Source organism: Ananas comosus, linkage group 18 (genome assembly GCF_001540865.1).
Source record: "Ananas comosus cultivar F153 linkage group 18, ASM154086v1, whole genome shotgun sequence".
Classification (NCBI taxonomy): domain Eukaryota; kingdom Viridiplantae; phylum Streptophyta; class Magnoliopsida; order Poales; family Bromeliaceae; genus Ananas; species Ananas comosus.
In genome coordinates, this window is record NC_033638.1 from 10,627,049 (window position 1) to 10,651,143 (window position 24,095).

Sequence of the window (24,095 nt, forward strand, 5' to 3'; positions counted from 1 at the left end):
TATCATGATAAAAAAAAATTATGCATTAAAGATATACAATTTGTAACATCTTTTTTTTTATATAAATTGAATAGTACGTCAATATATGCTATTAAGTTTTGATACAATCTACTTTTTGATAATAGATTTTAAAGTTTAATATTAGTACCTAATTTTTTTTAAAAAAAAACAATACATTGCATACGTTGGATTAGACCTAATTTTAACACATTGGGTGCATGAGTTGTAATGGTACACCCGGTGCACGGACTATTTTTCCGCTGAGAGGGGCACGGGAGAGGTACGCGTCCCTTTCGGAGATGCCGGGGTTCTCCTTTCCACCAGCGCTCTCACCTCACCGTTCCAAAAAGGAGTATTCTTTTTATCTTTTTATCTTTCTTTTTTTTTTTTTTTTTTGCCTTTATCTTTTTTTTTTTATCTTTATTTATTTTTTTTCTTTTCGTACTATTCCCACTTTCTATGTATGGTGGTGTATGAGACGAGGCTTTTCTTTTCCCTCTCGACACAAGATTGTTGTGTGCACGTGAGACCACGGCGATGACACGTGTGAAGATGCTCTCTTGTTGATGATCAACTACTATTCTCAAGAAGGTGATTGCCACTATTTCCAATTATTTATTCTCCGTGAGATCAAAATTACTTTATTGGTCACAAAACAGATTTTTTTATAAATTTATATTGCATAAATTTAATTTGTTAATACCTTACTTTATTAGGCATTAAACTTTAGTATTTCCTTCAATCAGCTTTTCTACTAAGTTCAGTCTATTTTTTATGAACAATTAATTAGTAAGTATGACGATAATATGGCAACTAATTCGTGTACCATTTTATTTCTAAACTAAGCCGGCTCAGCTATCGAATCATTTTTAGAGAAAACAATAACAACTAAATCGGTAGCTACGTCCTGCATTAATTTCATAACTTAAATCATGTAAAACATGAATTGGTCATAAAGGTAGAGAATTGAGATTCCCTCTAGTTCGGGAAACGGTGTCATTAGACACCCACAATTTTGTTGCATGATTGATCGGTTGAGATTACTCATATCATGATTTATTTTTTTTTGCACAAGTGGTTGCGTATCACGTAATCATCGTAATTCTTTTGCACAAAAATGGACATGGCAACTTGAGCAGAGTGCATGCGTAACTCTTACTCAACACGTGTGATGTGTCCAGTATGGTTGGATTCAGTGGCTGGTTACTTCAGAGATAATGGGAAGGTAATTAACTAGTATTTTAGATGGAGAGAATCAAGAGAACGGCAATGAAAAGGATTTGTGCTTATGCCATAGATAGATTAAATAACTATCAATGTTTTCGCTTTCCTTTTAAGTGCGCAATTACCACTTAACTTCCTTTTGTGTTTCTTGTCCTGCAACGAAGTAATGATCATGTCGAAATTTCCTACGGGCTTCTCTCTCTCGTCTCTGAAAAAAAAATGAAGTTGAAATTTGGGTCAAATCCAAATAGGATGAGAGTAGGAATCCAATAAGCTATTATTTATAAGTTACTCATTTATTTGTGTTGCCATGTGGTGTGTCCATATTGATCAATTCTAATTCAATCCGATCTACGTAAGTTGTAGATTAGTTTTTACCTGTATTTCCCTCGCTACTTTCAAGTTTCAACTAGCAATAACTAATGATCTCTCTGTAATTAGCTTCATTGGGTGAACTGATCTAACCCCTCAATAAAACAGTGATAAAAAAAAAAAAAGAAAATCTAAGGCACAAGTCAACTTTTACTCTTTTCTCCAAGCTTTTTCTTCCGCTTGGTAGCAGGTGCGGCACCAAAGGAGGCTGATTGAATTTGAGACGCAAAAAGGTTTGACTTTGAGTCGATATTTTCTTTGCGAATGTAGTTATCATCCTGGCGCAAGCCAATCAAACTTGATTTTAGAATATCTCTCCGAGTCTCAACAACTACGACTATCCAATATTCATATTATAATAATAGTGAGTCTCAACAACTACGACTATCCAATATTCATATTATAATAATAGTGAGTTTTGACCAACGCAAAAGGAAATGTGAAGTCTCCGTATGAACAGTTCATAGTTTCTTCATAAATTGAGGGACTGCAACTCTCAATCTTGTTCCGCACCATGTCCACTAGCAGTCTATTTCCTGCCTTTGACTGGCCGAACCCCCCCCCAACACCAAAAAAAAAACATCTGCCTTTTCATAATCGATTGATGCAAACCAACAAGCAATAAATTCTCCAAAAATCAATTAATTGAGCCGAATTTATTTATTCCTTGGAACAATGTGTTGTGTGTTATACAACATAACTAATATGACCTACTGCGAACTAGCGCAGTTGACTAAATACTTGATCATTAGTATTCGAATTTTAAGCTCAAAGCCTAGTTACTTCACATTTCTATATGAGTTTATTTCTAAGAAAATGACTTCTCGACCAACCAACGAACAGAAATAATAGTAAATTCAATCTTCAGAGAATCAAAGATATCAAATTAAAAAAAAAAAGGTGAATAGGTATACAGCTTCCGAACAAATAAACTTTCCGCTCCATGAAGCAGAAGAGGGGGAAGAAAAGAAAATTGTCGAAAAATCCAAGTTCAGACTATCCTCGCAAGAACAAGCAGATAACTGGGCAACTGTTGTTCAATATCATACACTCTGCAATTTGGCAGATGTAGAAGCTGATCTAAAATCGACCAAAAGAAAGAAATTGTTACCTGCACACGCTATTAGATCAGAACACTATAAGCTAGTACTAGAAGAAGAAAGATGAAGGGAAGAAAGACGAAGAGAAGAAAGAACTCAATTAAGTTCAATATTATGACAACAGAAATTTGTTGGAAAAGTGAAAATAGCAGAACAAAATGAAACAGGACAAAATTTGAAGTTAAGTACATAGTATGCCTTTAAAGTTAGCTGAATTGGAAAGACATGGTGGTGATGGTTACCATAATTCTCTTTGTTTTCTCGAAAGTAATCAGATACGTGGGTTACTTCTGGTTGAGGGCCATTAAGTCAGCTTAGGTTGTAATAATGGAAGACTACGTCACGTTAATAAGGTTTTCAAAAACAATCAGAAGCCAGCTATGGATGGACTAATTCTTTCTATGGCGCTTAAATTTGGCGGAATATGTATGGGTGTCACAAAGCCCACAAAATCCAACAAAAGCAAACAAGACACAGGTTAACGAGCATCAAATATTATTACAGATGATGCTGAATTTTTTCCTTTTTTTCTTTTTTTTTAATATATGCTAAACCAACTGCCACAAAGCAACAAAAAGTGAAAAAAGATTGTCTCAAGTCAAGAAAACAATTCTATGCAAAGAAAATCCATGCTAAACCAACATTTAATTAGCAGCTTCTACGAGCGATAGGATAACATTTGAAGGCAAGAAAAGGAGGCCACCGAGAAATATTATGTTCCTCATGTTGGCGGATAAGCAAGATTAAATTAGTCAAAATGACAGTATCAACAGCTATAGCAATGCGAAATATGTTTAAGCGAGTTATGCTACTCAAAACACACACACATGAAAGTGCCTAAACCGTTAGAAAGCAGGAAATTTAATAATATTGAGACCCGAGAAGCTGAGCATCTAAAACGTTCAAGTTTTCTTTTAAGTGCCAAGTATGCGAGCTACAATTGAAGGAATTTAAGGCCAACTGAGCAATCCAAGATGATAGTGAGAAGGGCAGTAAGAAGGCGTATTCGTGCACATGCGATTGATATAGATTAGCCAAGCATTGGAGAAAGAAGCATCTCTAAAAGTTTTAATTGTGTACTCCTCGTGAACATGAACACAGCCACTTCCGCACTTTTTGCCTAACTAAAAAGTGAAATCTCATTCGTCAACAATGTGGTCATCCTGATCCTGTTCATGCTTGTTATGAACCATAGTTTGGCAAGGAATAAATTGATAACATGATGCAGGTCATTATCAAAACAATAACTAGAATTTACTATCTGACAAACCAAAATCAGTGAAAAGTAAATAAAAGAAATCTAATTTTACAAGCTGTTAGTTTAGAAGGAGAAATGCTCACCCTTTCTACCATGGGACTACTCTTCCTCTTCCTCAATCTTTTGTCCAAAGCCTCTCGGCCCAGCCCTAGCCTTGACTTTCCCCTTCTTGTCACCTTTCTTCTTCTTATTCTCAGCCTCTTCTTTCTCAAATTTCTCCCTTTCCCTCTTCTGCAGAAAATCTTGCACTCCCAAATAGATTACCTGCTCATCAATCACAATATTAACAACAACTCACACAGCAAAGTCACACCTTTAGCGCAGTATTATCAACCATAAAACCCCCAATCGAACAAACCCAAAAGCCCACTAAAAGGAGAAATTACCCCAATGGTGAGGACGGAGAGACCAATAAAGGCGAAGAAGAGGAGAGCGGAGACAACGGTGGAGACGCTGCCATCGTCGGAAGCAGCGGGAATAACCTGTTGGGCTTTCTCAATTGTGGTCTCCGCCCCGGAAGCGGCGCGAGTTCTCCAAAGATGAGTGCTTTTGCGAGAAGCGCTTCTTCCGCTTCTCCTCCGTTGGGAGTGGCTGGGTCGCAATGGAGGAGGAGGAGGAGGAGGAGGAGGAGGAGGAGAGAGAGTTGGTTTAGAGGTGACGAGGGAGAGGGTTTTGGGGGAAGCGGCGAGGAGGAGGACGAAGGATGGACTCGCCGCGGCTACTGATGCCATGTTCTCCGCACCCGCAGCGTTACTCTTGCTCCTCTCGTTTCGGAGAGGATGGAATGGGAGGGAGAAATCATCTCGGCCGTTGGATGCTCCTTTAGATAATCTCCACCGTACAAAGTTGGAGAAAAATATATAAGGTTGAAATGCAGAGAGGCCCCGTCAACTATAGGCTATTTTGCTCTACACCCTCCATCTGGATTAGCAGTGCAACTAATGCTGGACTAAAGATGTCCGTGGACCGGATCGGATCTCGATAATTAATATATTGTACCCGTACCCTAAAAAGAAATGGTTACAAAAAAATATATATACCCTACCCATTTAACTTCGGGTCGGGTCCGGGTCTGGGTACTAAAGTTTCCAATATACCCATCGAGTCTATTTGAGCGAGTCTGGATAGTAACTACCCGTGTACTACCCGTTCAAAATCGGATATGGATCGGGTCTAAATCGGGTACAGATATCCGTATAAATATATTTTTTTATAAACTTTATTAAATAGTCAATAAACAAACTATATGGTTGACAATGAAATATTGTTGGCGGAAATGAAATGAAAAAAAAGAGTAGAAAATTAAGAGTAAAAAAATTAGAAAAAAGTAATGAGTAAAAGAGACGGCTAGGGTTTCATTAGGATGAAAATACATAGTGACTCATCATCTATAAGTCATATTAAAATTGATCCTTCAACTTCAAAAGTTTATATTTTTTTATTTACTATCGGATATTTTATCGGGTCCGGGTCCGGGTCCAGATCCGGATTTGAAAACTATTCCGGACCCTACCCATTTAAAAGTTAGGTTTGGGTCGGGTCCAAATCGGGTATGGGTATAAAATATTCGGACCTATACCCGAAATTTTAATGGGTAATTTTTTTTATCCGTATATTATTCATTTTTTATCGGGTCCGGTTCGGATCCGGGTAGGGTCCGGATCGGGTATGGGATATCGAATATTTTGGACACCTTTAGCTGAGACATCTGCAATTGCACCAAAGCCAATCTCAAACGGCAGTTCCTAAATTAAGCCACCTGCATCCAGCTACACCCTGAAAACCTTAGTCTCCGCCTCTTCATCAATTTCTTTAGCTTTATAGCATCCTTCTCTCTCCCCGCATCAGCAAGCAAATTCGACAGCAGAGCGCAACCTGCCGCACTCTCAGGCTCGAGTTCTAACAATCGAGAAGCGGCCACCTCGGCAAGCTCAATGTTCCCGTGGTTCCGACACGCACCTAACAGCGCTCCCCATACAAAACGATCCGGCTTTGTCGGCATCTCCTCGATCAGGTTATTCGCTTCGAGAATTTTCCCGGCTCGGCCGAGCAAGTCGACCATGCAAGCATAATGCTCCAACCTCGGTTTAATGCCGTACTCTTCCTGCATTGATCGGAATAAACTTCTTCCGATTTCGACCATTCCGGCATGACTGCAAGCTGTAAAAACTGCTGTAAAAGTTAAGTGATCGGCTCTTACGCCTTCATTGTGCATCCGATGGAAGAGACTCATTGCGTCGTGGCAATGCCCCGAATTCGCCAACCCAAATATCATCGAGTTCCACGTAACCGTACTCCTTATTCCCATCTTCTCGAAAACCCTTTTTGCTTCAAGTATGAGCCCACACTTGGAATACATGTCAATAAGAGAGCTACTTACCGACATGTCTTCTTCGACGCCAAGTACGACAGCATAGCCATGGATTTCCTTGCCATGCCTCACATCCGCAACATTGGCACAAGCCGGTAAGAGACTACTAACCGTAACTGCGGTCGGAGATATCCGTGCACCGACTATCATCTCCCTGAACATTCCCCGAGCTTTATCGTAGCTAAAATTCAGCACCAACCCACATATAATCGATGTCCACGTAACCACGTCGGGCTTAATCCCGTCAATTTGCATCGCTCTAAACAACTCCAGGGCAAATCGATCACAAGCCAATCGAGAGAAGCCGGAAATGAGCGCATTCCAAGTTACTAAATCTGGTTCTATCCCGAAAAATCGCACCTTTACGAACAAAACCATTGCATGGTACGGGAAACCCTGGTGGGCATATCCTGAAATTATAGAATTCCACACTACTAGATCTCTCTCAGCCATTTCGTCGAACACCTGACGGGCAAGGCGGAGTCGGCTGCATTTGGAGTACATGTCGATCAAGGCACTAATGACGAAGGCATCGCAATGCAGCGAATGGCGAACAGCGAGGCAGTGGAGTAGTCGACCTGTTCTTAGATCGGAGAGGTGAGCACAAGCTTTTAGAATGTTTGGGAGAACGAAAGGGTGAGGTCCGAAGCCCTCGGATTGCATTTGGTGGAAAAGACGGAGGGTCTCTTTGTAAAATCCCTGGCGGGAAGATTTGGCGATGAGGGCGATCCAACGGCTGACATTTGATGATCCCGACATTCTCTTCGGACGTCTTAACACGAAGCTTTCGCGGCTCTTCCACAGAACTTAAATAGAAGTCGGTGGCGAAACGGCCGACGCTGGCGATTATTTGCAGGGGGCCACTGAGTCACGTGACAAGCAGTGTTCTGGTTACTTTACCGGATTTGGGGGGGGGGGGGGGGGGGGGGGAACGAGCCGAGCTCGAGCGAGCTTATCTCAGCTCAAGCTTGACTTGAAATTAATTTGAGTCGAGCTCGAGTGAGCCTAATTTCGAGTCAAGCGAGCTCGAGCCCTGAACGAGCTGTTTGAAATTCTTAACACCGTGCAATCTATAGTTTAATTTTTATAAAACATTATCTAAAATTCGATAAAAAAAATGTCTAATAGCTCAACATACAAAATGAATGCATGAAATACAATATTATAAGATTAAAAAAAATAGAAAAAGCGATTCTGTGAGTGAGTGAAAAAGAGAGAAAGAGAGAGAAGTTAGAGTACAATTTTGCTGGTTTGATTTTGTGGGCCCAATAATCTAAATTCTATATACATATAATTAAAATACATAATATATATTATTTTATATAATTAAAATATATATTATATATAATTATATAAAGAGAGAGTTCGGCTATTATACTCCTATTAGTATAGAGCCCTTTATACTCATATAAGTTTTCGATCGTTAGATCTATGCTTTTGACTATTTCCATCCATAAATCATACTATTCAACCAATCATCCACCCAATTCCAGGGGACCACTATCATCCTAATTGCACATCCAACGGCCAAAAATTTATAAGTATAAAAAGATCTACTCAAAAGAGTATAGTAGCCCTAGCCTATATATATATATATATATATAATTAGGTTACTATACTATTAATAGTACCAGCCGCTTGTTATTAAGTTTTCGGCCCTTAGATGAAGGGATGTGTGGTCAGAATAATTATAGCCCCTTAGGGTTGAGGAGGTGGGTAGTTGAATAGTATGATCTAATGGATGAAAATAGCCAAAGGGTAGATCTAATAGTAGAAAACTCGATAGCATCAAACGCTTAGTATAGTAACCGGACTTTATATATATATAGATAGATCTAACGGCAGATAACTCGATAGCACAAAACGATTGGTACTATAAATTGTATAATAGTCGAACTATATACATATAGAGAGAGAGTCCGGCTACTATATTATCGATAGTACGTCGTCCGCTTGGTAGCAAAGTCGTTAACGAACGACCAATCGTTGCCGACTTTATCGTTAAGCCGAGTCGCGGGATAAAAGTATATAACACAACTTGCAATATGAGAATGGTTTGTAAATTCGGTGGTGGCGCGGTTATGATAAAGGCGGTGACGAAACACCTCGATTTGCCGAATTGTAGAATGTAACACGATAAAATGCTCCGCCGCCGCGTCGCCTCGCGTCCTCTTCTCCTCCACCGCGCTTCTACTTCTATCTCCTTCTCTCCTTTCACTTCTCATTACGAGAAGAACCCAAACTCGAACAGGCCAAGCCCACAAACGCGGCTTTCACTACCCCTCGCACCTTACGCTTTCGTGCAAATCCTCTCCTCCGCCACTAAGTCGTTTTCTTTATCCACGGGAGAGCAACTACACGCCGCCATTGTCAAGATCTGCTTCGATACCAACCTCTTCATAAGCACTGCTCTTCTCAATTTTTACTTTTGTCGTGGGCGGTTTGCCTGTGCCCAGAAGCTGTTCGACGAAATGCCTCGCAGAAATGTGGTCACTTGGAACACTATGGTTTATGGCTATTCCCAGTCCCATGTGCCCAATCATGCAGTTAAAGCTTTCGCACAGATGGTATATGCGGGTGTTATTTTGAATCCATCTTCTGTGTCTAGCGTTTTGGTTGCTTGCTCGAAATTGGAGGATATGGATATCGGCACGATGGTGCATTGTGTTGGTCTAAAAAGTGGATTTTGTTCTAATGTTGTTGTTGGGACCGCATTGGTGGACATGTGTGCAAAGTGCCGTGATATGGGGGCTGCAAGAAGAGTGTTTGACGAGATGAAGGAGAGGAATGTGATTACTTGGACCTCATTGCTTAGTGGGTATTCTTTGGAACACCGATCCAATGATGCAATGTTGTTGTTCAGAGAGATGAGACAGCAATGTGTTGAGTTGAATGAAGTTACCTATAGCAGTCTCATTAGCTCCTTCTCGAGGCTTGAAGATATGGTACATGGGAAACAAGTTCATTCTCTTGTAGTAAAAGAAGGATTAGAGGCCCATCACTACATTGCAGTCGCACTCTTGACCATGTACTCAAAATGCGGCAGCTTACAGGATTTCAATAAGGTGTGCCAAACTGTCCCTTTTCAGGATCAAATCTCTTCTAATTCAATTATGGCCGGATTTTCTCATTTTGGTAATGGTAAGGAAGTTCTTGAGAGGTTCTTGCTAATGAGAAGGGAGCGTATAGGCGTTGACTTCTTCACCTTTGTGAGCGTCTTAAAGGCTATTGGAATTCTCCCTGCTTTGGAGGAGGGAAAGCAAATCCATGCTCTGATTTTCAAAACTGGGCATGGCTCTTCTGTGTGCATTCAAAATGGGCTCGTTTCCATGTATGCAAAATGCGGTGCAATATACAATTCGAAGCAGGTCTTCTCTTCAATGGAGGACCCTGACTTGGTTTCTTGGAACTCGCTTTTATCAGGTTGTGCCCAACATGGTTATGGAAAGGAGGCTATTGAATTGTTTGAACAAATGAAAGGGAATGAGATTAGACCGGACCACACCACGTTCCTATCTGTGCTCACAGCTTGTAGCCATGTTGGGCTTGTGGAGAAAGGGCTTGGAATTTTTTATTTAATGAAAGGGGACCCACAAACTTTTGTAGGATTAGAGCATTATGCATGTATCATAGATCTTCTTGGTCGGGCAGGATATCTCACGGAGGCAGAAGCTCTTGTCAATGAAATGCCTATAAAACCGGGAGTATCGGTTTATAGAGCTCTACTAAGCGCATGCCTAATGCATGGGAATTTGTGTATAGCAAAACGTATGGCTGAGAAGCTTTTTCGGCTACGTCCAAATGACCCTTCTACTCATATTCTTTTCTCAAACATCTTTGCATCTGATGGTTGGTGGGACAGTGCAGCCGGTGTACGGGAAAATATGAGGGAGAAAGGAGTTAAGAAGGAGGCAGCTTCAAGTTGGATTGAGAATCGGACACTTGTTGCATAGAGAAATAAGTTTTGCAGATTGAAAGTATCTCAAATAGACACTATGAAAAGATAAGAAAGAACTAGCGGATTTTGGTCAGAAAAAAATCTATTCACAAACAAACTATAATGATAAAATCAGTCTACACTCCCAGGTGGTGAAAATTACTGCAGTTGGTTTGTAAAGAATCTGCTATCAGCTTCAACGCACATAATTTAGCATTGATGTGTAGGATCCCACTCCAACAACCAGGTGAAGAGTTTCAGCATCTTATGGTAATGGCTTGGAAATTCAGAGTAATTCTCATCATTTGGTTCCAATGAAGCAACTAACATAATCAAAAGCTTTAAACATCAAAACCAATTACACTTGTACATAGTTCATAAAAAATCATCTACTCTAGTTCTTTTTACATAATTCATAAGAATCATTACATCCGTAGTTCTATGTATGCAGGCAAGTTCCTTTGTCACTTTTATCTAATGGGTCAAAGTTTGTCGCTGCCGAGTTCAGAGCATGTTCACTCATTGAGCTGCTTCACCTGTATAGAATGTAAACACATCGGCCATTAGAGTAACTAGACTTAAACTATCATGGCAAAAATGTATAGACCTGCCTGAACTGAACTATTGCATATTTTGGAATAGGAACCTCAGCTTTATGTGTTTTTTTATTTCTCCTACCTAACATTGTAATATTGTTCATTTTTGTATCTTAATTTTAGGAGTTTGGATCCTACTGCCTAAACTTGAACTGTTTTAACAGTTCTGATGGATTATTCTGTAATATAATACAATATTTTGTTACTTGATAGAATATTCTGTAAATGCTTAAGGTTATTAAAATATCTGAAGTTTGAGTACTTATTTCTAAATGCGTGATATTTCAGGTAAGTTCTGTATGTGTTTACCAATTAGTAATGATGAAAAGATCATTTTAGTCTTGAAGATGAAGTCAGACCTGCCATGAATTTTAGTATTTAATGGGGTGTTAACCATAGAATGATCCAGTTTTAATAGCGTCCTCATTGGCTTCTCCAAGTGCAGCCTCACTTAAGTACTTGTCAGCAAGTTGTACCCTCTTCACATTCTCCTGCTCCCTCACCAACATGTTACCATACTCCATGAGCTTATCTATAGTCATCTTAGGCTGTTCAAATGTTGGAGGTCCTTCGATCGAGTTCACAAGCTTCTTCCCGACCTTTTCGATCCCGACCTCTGCAATCCACTTCCTCACTTCATCGTCGTAAACCCTGGCTCTCAGGGCACCAAAGAAATCTGTAAATGGAAAAAAATGATCACTCATCAGAGGGTCGTACCTTCCACTCGCCTAAGCATGCAAAAGGAGTCATAAGAGTATCCATGGTAATGTTCGGTATGTCAAAAATGTATAATCATATTACATGCCTCATAGTAGCAAATTCTGAACAGTAATTTTGATGAACTTCGGTGTTTTTTTTTAAAAAAAAACTGTAAATTTGGTTAGAAAAATCCAAAACAGCAGCTTCATAGTTATTTCAGAAGTTTGATAAATCTTACCAATTGATTGGCCAGGGAAGGCATCGACAAGCTTGATGATATCCTCCTTGGGAACATTATCAGTTCGGAATATCCCTGTGCAAACACCAATTCGGTCCTCCCTGGTCGGAGCCCAGTAGAACTTCTCCATACGCCCATCGCGAATGAGTGGGGCATAAAGGGTAGAGAAGTCATTTCCTGTGACAATGATCGGCACGCGCGCATTCTCCTGCTTGTTGTACATTCCAGGGAGCTGCACATTTGTTGGGTTGTCGGCAATGTTCATGAGAGTGGCGTTGACCATTTGGTTGTTGACGGTGTACTGGGTGGTCCCACCCATTCGTCCAGCTCCTGCATCGAGATCATTGATGAAGAGGACGCACATCTTCCCCTTCTGGATGATGTCAGCAGCCTCACGGTAGCGCTGTCTGATCAGCTTTGCAGGCTCTCCTGCATTCCCGCTTTCCAGCTCTCCGGCGCTCATCACGATAGGACTGCCAAGTTCCGAATATTAGAGTAGGAAAGTATGCACAGAAGGTAAAAATCTTAATAAAAATTTTATTGCATCCTTTTTTTTCCCTTTTTCTGGAATAAAAAATTTATCGCATCTTCCTTGAGAAAGTTTTGAGAAAGCCGCACCATTAGTTTATATAGCAGTAGAAGCTAGCATTTTCCAAAGAAAGTAAATTTACTGTTCTTCTTGTTCTCTGAATGGTGAAATTTTCTTGGGTGGACTTGCTTCAAGCAAGAAGGTAAAGTTCTATATACAGATCTTATTAATTTGCATCTCCATTAAGAAATTCTTAGAAACACTGAAGTACTCTTAGTGTAGAGAGTAGTATTCTACAAACAAAATTTTTGGTAGTTATTGCTATTCTCTTAATGGTAAATAATGCTATGGATATATGAGCATGAATCAGATCACTTTTTGATAGTAGTTTGTAATTTATTTTGAGACAGCACATTAGTGAGTAGGAAGAAACTTACTTGATGCCCATCTTGGCAAACACAAGCTCACACTGGAAGGATTTGCCTTGGCCTTTGCCACCCCAAATACCCAAAATGAGAGGAACCTGTCAACAGTCCAATCGCTAAATTTCAGTTTCACCGAGTAATGAAAGAAAATGGAAATTTAACGAAATAAGAGTGAATTTTGAGTTTACGATTGATTCATTCTTTTGTTCTAACCTTGATATTAGGCAAATTCATGAAGTTCTTGGCGATGTGGACCACAAGCTTATCCATGAAGGCTGGAGCTATGTAATAACCATTCATTGTATTGTCAAAGTTGTACCTAAAATTTAATTACCACATCATTATCTTTGATTAAAAATTATGAAGAATTTACATATAAAGGACATTGAGAGTTGTTCTTTTCTTACTGCCGCAGGCCTTGGCTAATATATTCATAGGAACTCATGACGGGGATGTGGGTCCCACTGTCCATGGGAGCTTGGAAGAGAGAATCAACCGATCCCTTCCCTCTAGTGATGTCTTGTTGATCGTCCGACGTATCGTATGCCAATCCTCGCCACCTGTCCTTCTCGGTCTGTTTCGATTCGTCGAGATCGGCGGCCACCACCTTCAAAGCCCTCTTGGAAACCTTCCCATGGCCAATGCTGGACTTTACTTTCTTCAGACTGCTTCCGAAGAATGCGGTGGTGAGCGGCTGGTCCGCCGAGATGGTGCCGCGTAGGCATAACTGTGCCGATGTAACCAGTAAGTGAGCTAAGTTCCATGCAATAATAGTAATCTCATTATAAAAGTCACCTGCTGTCCTCTATTCAGTAAGTCTATTCAGTAAGTCGAGGTAGCAAACAAGAATGAAAAGAAACAAATAGAAGAAAAGGAATTCAACAAGAAAGACAAAACCATGCATGAAAAAAAAAATCAAACGACAGCGAAATAAAAGGTGGTGATTAAGCCAAATGGTGTGTAGTTAACAGTAAGAAAGTACTGGCACTCTGTTGACAGCTCCAACAGTCATTAAAGAAGTGGCCATCTAGACACAGAAGGGTTGAGACGCGGACGGAGAGCTCTGGCCAATAAAAACACAAGATTGCGAACAGTTTCACTAATGCATCTGAATTGGGTGAGTTGTGGGGAGTGGGTGGGTTTTATATACAAAGTGAGAAACTAGGTAGAAAAGTTGGGAGTTCTAGAGTGTGGTATCGGTGAACAGATTGTGGACGGGCTTACGTATTCCATAGCAGCCACAAACTTGAGATTGTGCTGAGAGAGATTGCTTGCGGCTTGATGGATTGTTGAGACACTAGATCCAAAATAGTGTGTTCTAGGAACGTCTACAAGCGGGAGTTAATTTAAGAAGTGGGATGGTTTAAAGTCCGCGGTTGTTCTTAACCACTAATTTGTTTTTGGGGCTCGATATTACTGGGGCAAAGAAAGCATGTGAAGAAAATGGGCTGGTTTTCTACGATAGAGAAGTCAGTAAACAAAATTCCGTTTCGTGAACTTTGGTGCCTTTGTTCCTTTTCTGATCGACGAATCTGTTCATTCACTTATTTTCGGATCTTATTTTGCAATCAGATCTCCTTTTTTTTTCATGCCTAAACTCTATTTTGCTTGAATATGCGTTAGCAAAAATGGAGCTACACTGGATATTGGACATTACTTTTTGTGGCGCCGAAAATTTAAAATGTTTATTATCTTTCTTTTTTTGAGAAAGAATAAAATGTTTATTATCGATGCAGGTATAGAATAGTAGAAGCTTCTCTCAAACGGCAGGCCGTGGACCCAAGCGGCCAGAAAAGTCAATAACTTGTCTACCATCTTTCATCTCGTTAATTTCAGCAACACATATTTGATAAAGGTTTTAGCAACACATTATTGTTTTCGTTTTCTTCTTGCATTCTGCTACAACTTCCAGAAACCTAAAAGCCCAAACCGAAGGAACCTAATCTTAATATCTATCTTTGTTTTGTGGTATTGTAGCTGAAAAGCAGATAATATGCGGCACTTCCTCAGGAGTTTTTACGAAAAACAACTACTGTAATTGTTAAACAAAGTCCATTGTTGGTGGACGAGAGTTTGCAGTTATTTAGCGTTGGTGAGCTCATGCACGCATCGCTCAGGTTCATTACCAACATTCGGAACACCGCAAGAAATATTTCGTACTTTCATTTGTTTCAATCATTTAATCTACATATCTTTGTTAACTAATTTACAATTTCATCTGAATTTTCAGGATTAACCTGAACTGCTTTTAGACTACTGAAGGGGTCGTGGGGAGGAGAATGCAGTTCTACAGGAGAATACCAACAAAGATTTTTGTGGCTTGAGTTGGAATGGTTGGCGTTTCGACCACAATAGAGACTGCAGGTTGGTGAGAGAAGTGATATCAATTCAACTTCTCAGGCAGACCCCATGTGGAAGGAAAAGGACAGGATATGATTCCTGCATCACAGAAATAGAAATAATGTGAGTGGAAATTCTTGTGCAAAAACTCTATATCACAAATCTGAAGAAGCTGCTGGAGTTTGTACAGTGAACTGATCACAGCATGTGGCTGCATCAGAAAAAACCAATCCAAAGAAGAATCACCACTCTGTTTAATAAGCAGTGGTTCTAATAAAAAAAAAGCTCTCGGGCACGCAAAACACGCCGTTGGGCTCTGTTTGAATATTAGAATTAGTTAGTTGGCGCGGCGTGGAGATTTCGCCCGTAATTAGGACTTAGGCTTTGGAATTTTAGCCACCATTAAATCTCTCAATAACTCGGGCGTGTTAGAATCACCCACCTCTATATAAGATGGTTTATCATATTTGACGAAGAAAAAATTTACAATTTACATACACTTTAACTAATCATTATTAATCAACAGATCTTCAAATTTATTTTCAGTGATAAAAGAAAGAGATAAATTGAACTGCAGGTATATGCGAATCCAAAAATGCCAACCTCTTCTACTGTATCGCATCCGGATCCGTTTGCTTTTGCGCATGCGTTGCCGTGCCGAGCTGGGTGGCCGCAAACGACGGTGGTTAGTACGCCACGTGTCCAACCGTGAGTAGCAGTAACCAACCAGCGTCCTACGATTTAATCCAACCGCCGCATGACCCGGGCCGTTCGACGCGCCCGTTGAAACGGTTACGCTCTGAACCAAACAAACCAAACCCCAACCCCACTGTCCCCCGGGAAACGATTCCCTGTGTCGGGTGCACCACGTCGTCCGTCGTGATACCCGGTCCAACCGCTGAAGTCGAGTCGGAGTAAGTTCTCCAAACTGATTGGGTGGTGCGCGGATGACGTGGTGCCCCAGGTGCGGGAGAGGATTATTTTCCTCCCTGGCACGGCCCTACCGTTCGTTTCCCGCGCCGTGTCCGTACATCCCGGGAGAGGGAGAGAGATCGATATCTCCTTTTTTTTTTATTTTTTATTTTTTATTCTCCATGAATGAACGAACAACCCCAGAATTAAAAAGAAGAATTGAGTAGATCTTACATACACGTACCCCATTCCCCCACCCGCGTCGAGAACCCGAGAACGCGACGCCATCGGATGGAGCTCATCGAAGCGGCGGCCGCCCCCGCCGACGAGCGGACCAAAGCAGCCGCGGCTTCGGCTAGTAAGAAGCCGCCGAGCCGGCTCCAGAAGAGCGCGCCGTCCTCGCTCCAGCTGGAGGACGCCGCCGCCGTGGGCGGATGGGGGGAGAGAGGCGGCGTATCATCGTCGGCTCGGACGCCGATTCCGCTGCTGTCGCCGCTCATACTCTCCCCGGCGCCATTGTGGGAGGACGTAGACCTCGGCCGAGAGTCGAAGGAGGAGGAGGAGAAGGTGAGGCCTCCGGTTGCGGGACCGCCGCCGCCGCCGCCTGCTGCCGGGCCGCAGGGGGAGGGGTGGCGCCACCCGGCGTTGCCGATGGTGGTGGCGGTGGAGCCGGGGTCGCTCGTGAAGTTCTTTCACTCGCAGTGCGCGATCGTGAACAACGCGCAATGAACCGTCGTCGTCCTTGACGGGGAATGTAACAATTTTTTTTTTTTTTTTTCTTTTCTATTCTAATTCTTAGATCTATTCTTAGATCTATTATCAATATGTGGTTTTTTTTTTTGGGGGGGTTTTCCTGTCTTCTTTTAAGTACTTTAAAAAATGTTGGCTCCTGGGGTGAGTAGCCAAGGCATGAAACCTTGTAACCTTTTTAAAAATTTTCTGTGAAAAGTTATGTCTATAAGCAAAATTCTGGTGCATATACGTTTTATCGTTCGTATCATAAAATAATTTAAACCTTGGCTGCATGCACCTTTTGAATAGCCAGCTGCTTTTATAACAATGAAGTCACATAAATCACATTAAGAGAAAAGGTAATCACGTCCTTTAAAGCAAACAGCATGATCAAATTTTGTAATGAAAAGAATCACTATATTAATAAAATCCACTGAATTGAAAGGAGATAGCAAAATTAAAACTTGTTTCTAGATGTCGTAACCGTCCAACCCAAGGACGGGAAAAGCACCCTAACAGCTTTATGAAAAACGTCTTAGATCTCTGGAGGGAATTTGCTAATTAATAACAGTACTCTCTCTCTCTCTCTCTCTCTCTCTCTCTCTCTCTCAGATTATGAGACACAAAAGAATTTAAAAGTTCAACAAGTTTAGTATCTTTACAGTAAGACAAATAACCAGCCCTGAAAGTCCATTCGGTGAAGCACCTTTTTTTTTTTTACCCCAAAGAAACACCTTCATTGGATCGGAGCCATGCTCACCAGAATTGTAGTAACACATCTCAACTCCAACTAACAGGCCAGCTTCTAAAAGCTCAACAGAAGCAAATTAAAAGTCAAACTCCCCATTTGCCTGCGAGGAAGGTTAATTTCCACATTAATCACAAGTACAACTAACTTATACACACATATGAAGGATAGTGAGAGGAAAAGACATCAATAGTTCAATATTGCAACACTACTAGACAGTACGTGGAACATGCACACCACAAATGAACCCCGGGCATCGGCGACATGCCAAGTTTTGAACACTTCCATCAAAGTTTTGGCCCAGTTTTGATCGGTTTTAGGAAGTTCAGATATGTTTCAGCTTGTATTTATGGGTTTCATCCAATTTCTTGCGTATGAAAATTCAAACTAATGTTTGTTTTGCTGTTTTCAAAGTTCGGGTGATGATCTCAATTGTGCTAATCCTCAAGTGGGTCTAAACTAGGCATAATTTAATTCCCCAAGGAGGAGACTCAGAAAATCCTTTACAAATTCCTAGATGATACATATATCATCCACATTTCACCTAATTGACAGTCCGTAGTTAAAAGTTTTAAGGAGTTGACCTAATAGCTTCGGTGATCCTCAGACATGACACTAGTTTTCTTCTTTAGTTGTTACCAGCTCGACTTATTAGTGCCTACCTCCACTTATCCACAATAAAACTACACCACAATCTCTGACAAACTTATTTTACAAAAGTCACACAGATGTTAAGATGGTATTCCATTGCCAGATCTTAGCAAAGAGAATAATAAAGCGAAAAAGGAGACTAAATGTTTCCCTTGAAGTATGAATAATGTCACACAAACTGAACAGATCAAAATTTCAACATATATGGACATGCTACTCACCTTATTAAACAGGATATCCCTGTTATTTAGCCGCATTATTCCGTCCTTCAAAGCACACTTCCATCTGTTTTTCGTTCTTGTCACCTACTCCGACAGAACAGCAAGAAGAATAAGGAAGGCAAGCAACCCATCAAGTTTAAATGTCATCCTCCTGAAAAAGAAACATCACTTACCTTGTCAAATTGTGCTAAAACCAAATGCTGCATTGTAGGTTCTTCTTCTCCTTGTTCAAAGTCCTCCAAATCATCGTCGTCATCATCATCTTCATTGAGAGGAGGTTCATCATCCTCACCTCCATTTCTACTTAGTTTCGGTGTGCCAACAGATGGTGTGGGAGCTTGATGTTCCACTAATTAAATTAAAACTATTTAGTAAACGTTGGCATAGGAAAAGACTAATGCATCTCCAGTACAAAATTTACCATGGTCTCCAGGAGTATTGTAATCTTCAGTCGGGACTCCTTGGAAATGAAGCAACTTAAAGAGAACAAAAAAAGAATAAGTAGGAGGGAAAAAACAAGTGCATAATAGAATTGAAGTTGTTAGAAGTTATGTCAATACATCATCATATTCATCATGGATCCCATCCTGCTGAGGTAGCACAGCAGTTGTTCTCACTTCTTTATTGGTTTGCTTTTTATAAATGGCAGATTGGAAGTCATGCCTAGATAAATCTTGAATTTGATCTACCTGATCCATGAAAGAGGAAGAAATATAAGAGTTCCCAACTTCCATGCAATAACAGATAAACAAGCATATTGGATAGTAGAGAAACTTAATTACCAATCAAATCTCTAAATACAATCAAAATATATGCACCTCATGAATGAGGACATATAATGTAAGAAAGATCCCATTATCAACTAAATCCAAGCAATAAATCAAAATAAATACCACGTTAGCATTTACTCAGTATAAATGTTCAGAAGGGTGCAGCACATGCTAATTCATTATAGATGTTTAGAAGGGTGCTGCACGTACTGGATCATTCTGATTTGTCCAGTTTTTTTTTTTAAAATTATTCTTTTTTATTATTTTTATTGAGAAACCATTCTGATTGTCCAGTTGAGTCACATAATCTGTAAGTTCTGCGATTATAGTAGAGTCATGCAATAATAGGACTTTCTCTCTAAGATATCTGGACCAACTTCTATTGAGCCAAATCCCCAGTTAACTCATGGGCTCTCTTGGGCACATACCCAAAAATGATATTGGCATCAGTGACCATCCTCACTAGAAAAGTACTACAATCTTACTCGACTACAATGTTTTGTTAGCCTGGGACTCAATGTTGTTATACTAATTTAAAATTTCTTATTTGATTTCCTCATGCATTTTGTATGCTCATATCGATAAGCCAGAGAACATAAGGTGCAGTTAGGAGTTACTTGATTCAAGTCGAATCAAGGAGGAGAGAATAATAGTGAAAAGGGAATTGCATGGACACAGAGGGAGTTTGGATTGCATAAGAAGAGTAGTACAGTTGCCAATTTAAATGATCATACATGGAAAAGCTATTACGTTCGATCTAATAGCTTTTGAGAAATTATTATATGGGCTATGCTTAAGTGTCCTCTTAAGGATTGTTTTTAAAAAAAAAAAAAAATTGGTTGGCATTCCACGTAACCTGTGTCTACTTCAGGAGGAACTGTTCTTCTTTCAGATAATCATTTGGTTTATGAGACAGATCATTCATGTATTGCAGTCAAAAGTTTTCGCATTATATGGTTTTATCAAGAAATTGGACTTTGGAATCATTGATGCAATCATTGTAGAAATCCACCGCTCAACTGATAATAAAGACAGCTCAAGTCAACCATTAGCTCAAGAGTCAAGACACAAAAAATTAAACTCAAAGAATGGCATTTCCACAGAAATTCAGCAAAAAAAAAAAAGAATAATAACCACAGGAAATCTGTTCAAAATAGCTTTTTAAACATATAAAATCTAAAGAACTATCAATTCAAAATCATTTGAGAAATCAAGGAGAGCAGGCAGAGAAGTGCACTACTAAATAAAATGTGTGCAGACATGTCCCTTGCCTTTGTTTATGATCAGATATATCAGTTTAGACGACTCACTACCTTATGTAATGTTCTCCTCCCTCTCAAAAAGAATATTGAGACAACTAGTACCATTTAGCTAATCAATTGGCCCTGTAGAGATTACACGAGTCTTGATATCTTGCTTATGAGCTCAAAGCACGAGAATATGGTAGAGTTGCAATATGTCCACATTAAGAATCGTATTAATTGCATATTGTTTCCCCCGGTTCTTTCTTGGGTGTGTTATTTCAATTCAAAGCTGACATTGTTTCCCCCATTTCTTTCTTGGGTGCCTTATTTCAATTCCAAATTGGCAAATCCTGAATTACCTTTCGAACCCACTATACGAAATACAAGTACTTCAGCTTATACAGCTCAGACAAGCCAGGCTATGTGGGCTGGTCTAGACAAGTAAGGCCCAGCCATGGGCTAAGCTTTCTTAATAGGATGTGTTCAAATCAATGACTTGTTGAACAAAATGATTTCAGTAAATTGCAACGGGATATTTTAGCCTTAATATGCGCTAACTACATACATAGTATTTTCTTTTTTATGTCCAGCACAGTAGGGATGCACAGTTGTAATATTACAAGTAGAATATCATAGTGTCGAAAACTTTGTTTACGTAAACATACAAAATTTTAAAAAGAAGCATTAGGAAAAAAGGAAAGTAAAGTATTTATAAACAAAGCTATTACCCTGCAATCATTATGGAATTAATTTCAACTTGAAAAAGTGACGTGCTGTCTATATCTCTTAACACCTGGATTACATCTCTTTTAAATGGTTGATGTAAGAAGTTGTTGCCAGAAAGTATTTAGGTTCCTCATATTTCATTTCTTTAATGAAAAACATATCCAAGCCGCAAATTGCTCTTTAAGGCTAGAATATGTTGATGTTAATAAACATATGCAACAAACAAGTAGAGAACTTTTCTTCCATAATCCATTTACTTGATCCTATCATACAAGTGATTGTAGACCAAGAAAACAATTCTGGTCACAGCTACGGGATGTGATGGGTGCACCCAAAAGCATCAAGTTACAACACTTTTTAGATCCACCCAATTTTCATATAATTTGACCATGATGGCATAATAAATTTTGACAGTCCTAGAATGTATTTTTAATAGGTCAAGAAACCAAGCCAATGTCTAGGAATTGGAGCTAACTTTCGGAACCAAACTTAAAGATTGAAGTTGGTCCGTTTAGTTTGAATGAATACATGGCATGATATAAAAAATGACTAGTTAGGGAGCGCTAAGTGAATAATATGATAACCAAATCGCAAATTGCAACTAAAATCAGATCCTTGTACTAGAAACCATTGCAAAATCAACAAAGTAACCAAAAAGAAAGGGTGGCAAATACAGAAGAAAAGTAACTTTTGAAACAGGGAAACAGAAAATAGTGATGGTCCACTAAGCTGGAAGTATAATACCTTCGGCATTGGGAATTCTATCATCACATCTCCACTTCCATCTTGTTGTGGCATGTAACCATCAGAAGCCAGATGAGAAGAATAGTCATCTCTTTTGCGTTTTCCAGAGGACGTGGTGAAGAAGTCCTAAACAGCCAGATGAAAACATGTAAAACTTTCTTAGGCTTAGACCACTCAATATCCTACTATAGAAAGTCCAAAAATGTCGTGGCAATATATCAGAGATATTTGAAAGCAAACATCTGAGAACAGTTTCCCACCAACACATCAAATTTTTCAACATCACATGCATTTAATAGCTACTTGATTCTCAGAGAATCTAAACGAAACAAGTAATTGTGTCCAAGACTTAGACTGTCATTTTCCAGAATGCAGGTGTTTTAATGCAATATTAAGAAACATGAAACTCAGTCGGAAAGTTCAAGGAACAGAAATACCTGAGTCGCAGATTGATGGGGAGGTCCTCTTCTGTCTGCGTCCTCACGTCCTTCCTCATAAGCTGAAAGATAAGCAGCAAATATTATTACTCTTAAAATTCACTTGTTTTGGTTTTCAGAGTGGGCAGGATAGATGGGTATATGCAGTAAGGTGCTAGAGGCCAAATGGCAATTCACCACCATGTGGCAGAATTATAAATATTTAAACTCTTGGTGGCACGCATAAGGCCCGCAACTAGTCATAGATTATCATTAAGTTTCTTACCATAATGAGGTCCTCTTTACTTACCCACATTGACATCAACCCCCAAAGGTTTTTGACCCATCCAAGAAGAAGGCGGTTGCTGCACAGAAAAGGACAAGCATATTCCCTCAGATTTACAAATTACTAATGTTAAATAACCTAAAAGCGGACACAATAGAATATGCTACTCAGCTCAGTCATCAATAAATTGCCATACCATATACGGACTGGGCCTTCCAGCTTTAAGATCAACACTGTTTCTGATTTCAGTGATAGGAGAAGGTGCATAATCCGAGGGGCCGGTGGGGATGTTATAATCAACTGTTCCTGGTAATGGAGTTGGAATGGGAGTTTGCAACGGGGTCTGGGTCCAAAATGCATAAATTGATTAAAAAAATCAATCAAACCCAACCCTAAATAAAAGATTCAGATCTCAATCAAAAAGGAGTGCTCACTGGTGGGAAGAGCATCTCTGCGGTAGGGGTCTCGTACTCCTCGGTCGGCCCTTCGTACGGCACGTTCAGATCATGGACCGGAGTGATTGGGCCAGAGGCCTTTGCGATGTTTGACCTCTCCGCCGTACTACTGATGGCTCCACAGTGTATCATCTTCATCTCCCACAACTAGGTTTTCCAGCAACCGAACGTATATAAATTAAAAAAATCAAAATCAAACCAGATAATAACATATACAAATCAGCAAAACCACCCTTCGATCGATCCAATCAGATCAATTGTACCAAAATATCAAACTTTAACTGAAAATTTTCTAATCAAACGCCAACAATGGGGAACGAAATTACCGCTTGGAGCTCGTTGAGCACGGCTTCACCCGCGCCGCAGTTGATGAACTCATCGCGGACCTTGCTGATAACATCGTCTATGACATGGAGGTAGACACTGGAGACGTTGCTCGTCATGTCGCAAAATCGATCGCGCTAAGAGGGATTTGGCGATCAAAGAAGCCGATGAAGGAACAGGGAGGTGAAGAAGAATAGGGCACGATCTCAATCGAAGCCGATAGCCGAGTGCGATGTGAGGATCCTGAGGAGGTGTTAGGGTTTCGAACTCTGAGAACAGTGGAGGAGGGGGGGTGTGGAGGGGGAGGGGGANGGTTGGGGGGACTGTCGCCGCGGGCGGACGAGAGAGATCGAAATTAAGAGAAGAATATAAATAGGTTTGCATCCGCGGGGTTAGTCGTGGGGCCACGTGTCGCCTCCACAAGCAAGTCGGTTGGAGAGGCGGCGTACGCCATAAACGAGTCAAATAGTTGTCACTTGCATGCGTTTGCTTGGCCCGGTCTCTGGTCTCTGGGTCGTTAGACGACTCCGATCCAACCCGATCCGTTTAGCCGTGCTAGTGCTTTTTTGAGAGAAATAGCCGTGCTAGTGCTTATTATGATAAGCACCACATTAAAAGTTATTTATTAACAATTTATTTGCTATATAGTAACATTTTTCGAAAAAAAAGGGTTCAAGTTGAAGTTCCCTCCTTTTGAAATCTCAAAATGGGCCCAAGCTCAAAGTAATAATTACAAAAAAAAATAGAAAGTTGAAATAAATAGAAAATGTAAAGGCG

At 40.1% G+C, this 24,095-nt stretch overlaps 5 protein-coding genes and 1 long non-coding RNA gene across 11 annotated transcripts; 2 read left to right on the plus strand and 4 right to left on the minus strand.

Moving 5' to 3' along the window:
* LOC109724374 (WAS protein family homolog 1) lies at positions 1,271–4,791 on the minus strand. 5 transcript variants are annotated; one of them, XM_020253170.1, is made up of 3 exons: positions 4,341–4,790; positions 4,038–4,218; positions 1,271–1,432 (listed from the first exon to the last, which is right to left on the minus strand). In XM_020253170.1, the coding sequence occupies exons 1-2, from the start codon at positions 4,683–4,685 to the stop codon at positions 4,054–4,056; spliced, it is 510 nt and encodes a 169-aa protein (XP_020108759.1). In that variant the 5' UTR covers positions 4,686–4,790; the 3' UTR covers positions 1,271–1,432; positions 4,038–4,053. The 5 variants fall into 5 exon arrangements, with proteins under 5 accessions (XP_020108759.1, XP_020108760.1, XP_020108757.1 ...); XM_020253171.1 differs by lacking the exon at positions 1,271–1,432 and adding an exon at positions 2,226–2,648 and having other exon boundaries at positions 4,341–4,791; XM_020253168.1 differs by lacking the exon at positions 1,271–1,432 and adding an exon at positions 2,226–2,716 and having other exon boundaries at positions 4,341–4,791.
* Positions 5,584–7,176, minus strand: LOC109724306 (pentatricopeptide repeat-containing protein At5g59600). The gene has a single exon (XM_020253087.1). The coding sequence runs from the start codon at positions 7,082–7,084 to the stop codon at positions 5,705–5,707; it is 1,380 nt and encodes a 459-aa protein (XP_020108676.1). The 5' UTR covers positions 7,085–7,176; the 3' UTR covers positions 5,584–5,704.
* On the plus strand, positions 8,361–11,281 carry LOC109724049 (pentatricopeptide repeat-containing protein At1g11290, chloroplastic-like). The gene is made up of 2 exons (XM_020252679.1): positions 8,361–10,532; positions 11,147–11,281. Exon 1 carries the CDS (start codon positions 8,467–8,469, stop codon positions 10,276–10,278), a length of 1,812 nt encoding a protein of 603 aa, XP_020108268.1. The 5' UTR covers positions 8,361–8,466; the 3' UTR covers positions 10,279–10,532; positions 11,147–11,281.
* On the minus strand, positions 10,566–13,883 carry LOC109724050 (ribulose bisphosphate carboxylase/oxygenase activase, chloroplastic-like). The gene is made up of 7 exons (XM_020252680.1): positions 13,732–13,883; positions 13,157–13,476; positions 12,963–13,068; positions 12,762–12,847; positions 11,796–12,268; positions 11,218–11,534; positions 10,566–10,798 (listed from the first exon to the last, which is right to left on the minus strand). Exons 1-6 carry the CDS (start codon positions 13,774–13,776, stop codon positions 11,248–11,250), a joined length of 1,317 nt encoding a protein of 438 aa, XP_020108269.1. The 5' UTR covers positions 13,777–13,883; the 3' UTR covers positions 10,566–10,798; positions 11,218–11,247.
* LOC109724053 lies at positions 13,359–15,777 on the plus strand. 2 transcript variants are annotated; one of them, XR_002219809.1, is made up of 5 exons: positions 13,359–13,493; positions 14,486–14,604; positions 14,727–14,866; positions 14,980–15,212; positions 15,667–15,777. It is a non-coding gene; the product is annotated as an uncharacterized LOC109724053 (long non-coding RNA). The 2 variants fall into 2 exon arrangements; XR_002219808.1 differs by lacking the exon at positions 15,667–15,777 and having other exon boundaries at positions 14,980–15,659.
* Positions 17,129–23,626, minus strand: LOC109724052 (transcription initiation factor IIA subunit 1-like). Its single transcript, XM_020252681.1, has 11 exons — positions 23,321–23,626; positions 22,974–23,141; positions 22,736–22,882; positions 22,564–22,618; positions 22,275–22,336; positions 21,838–21,963; positions 18,914–19,042; positions 18,775–18,829; positions 18,527–18,702; positions 18,354–18,437; positions 17,129–17,584 (listed from the first exon to the last, which is right to left on the minus strand). The coding sequence occupies exons 1-11, from the start codon at positions 23,435–23,437 to the stop codon at positions 17,561–17,563; spliced, it is 1,143 nt and encodes a 380-aa protein (XP_020108270.1). The 5' UTR covers positions 23,438–23,626; the 3' UTR covers positions 17,129–17,560.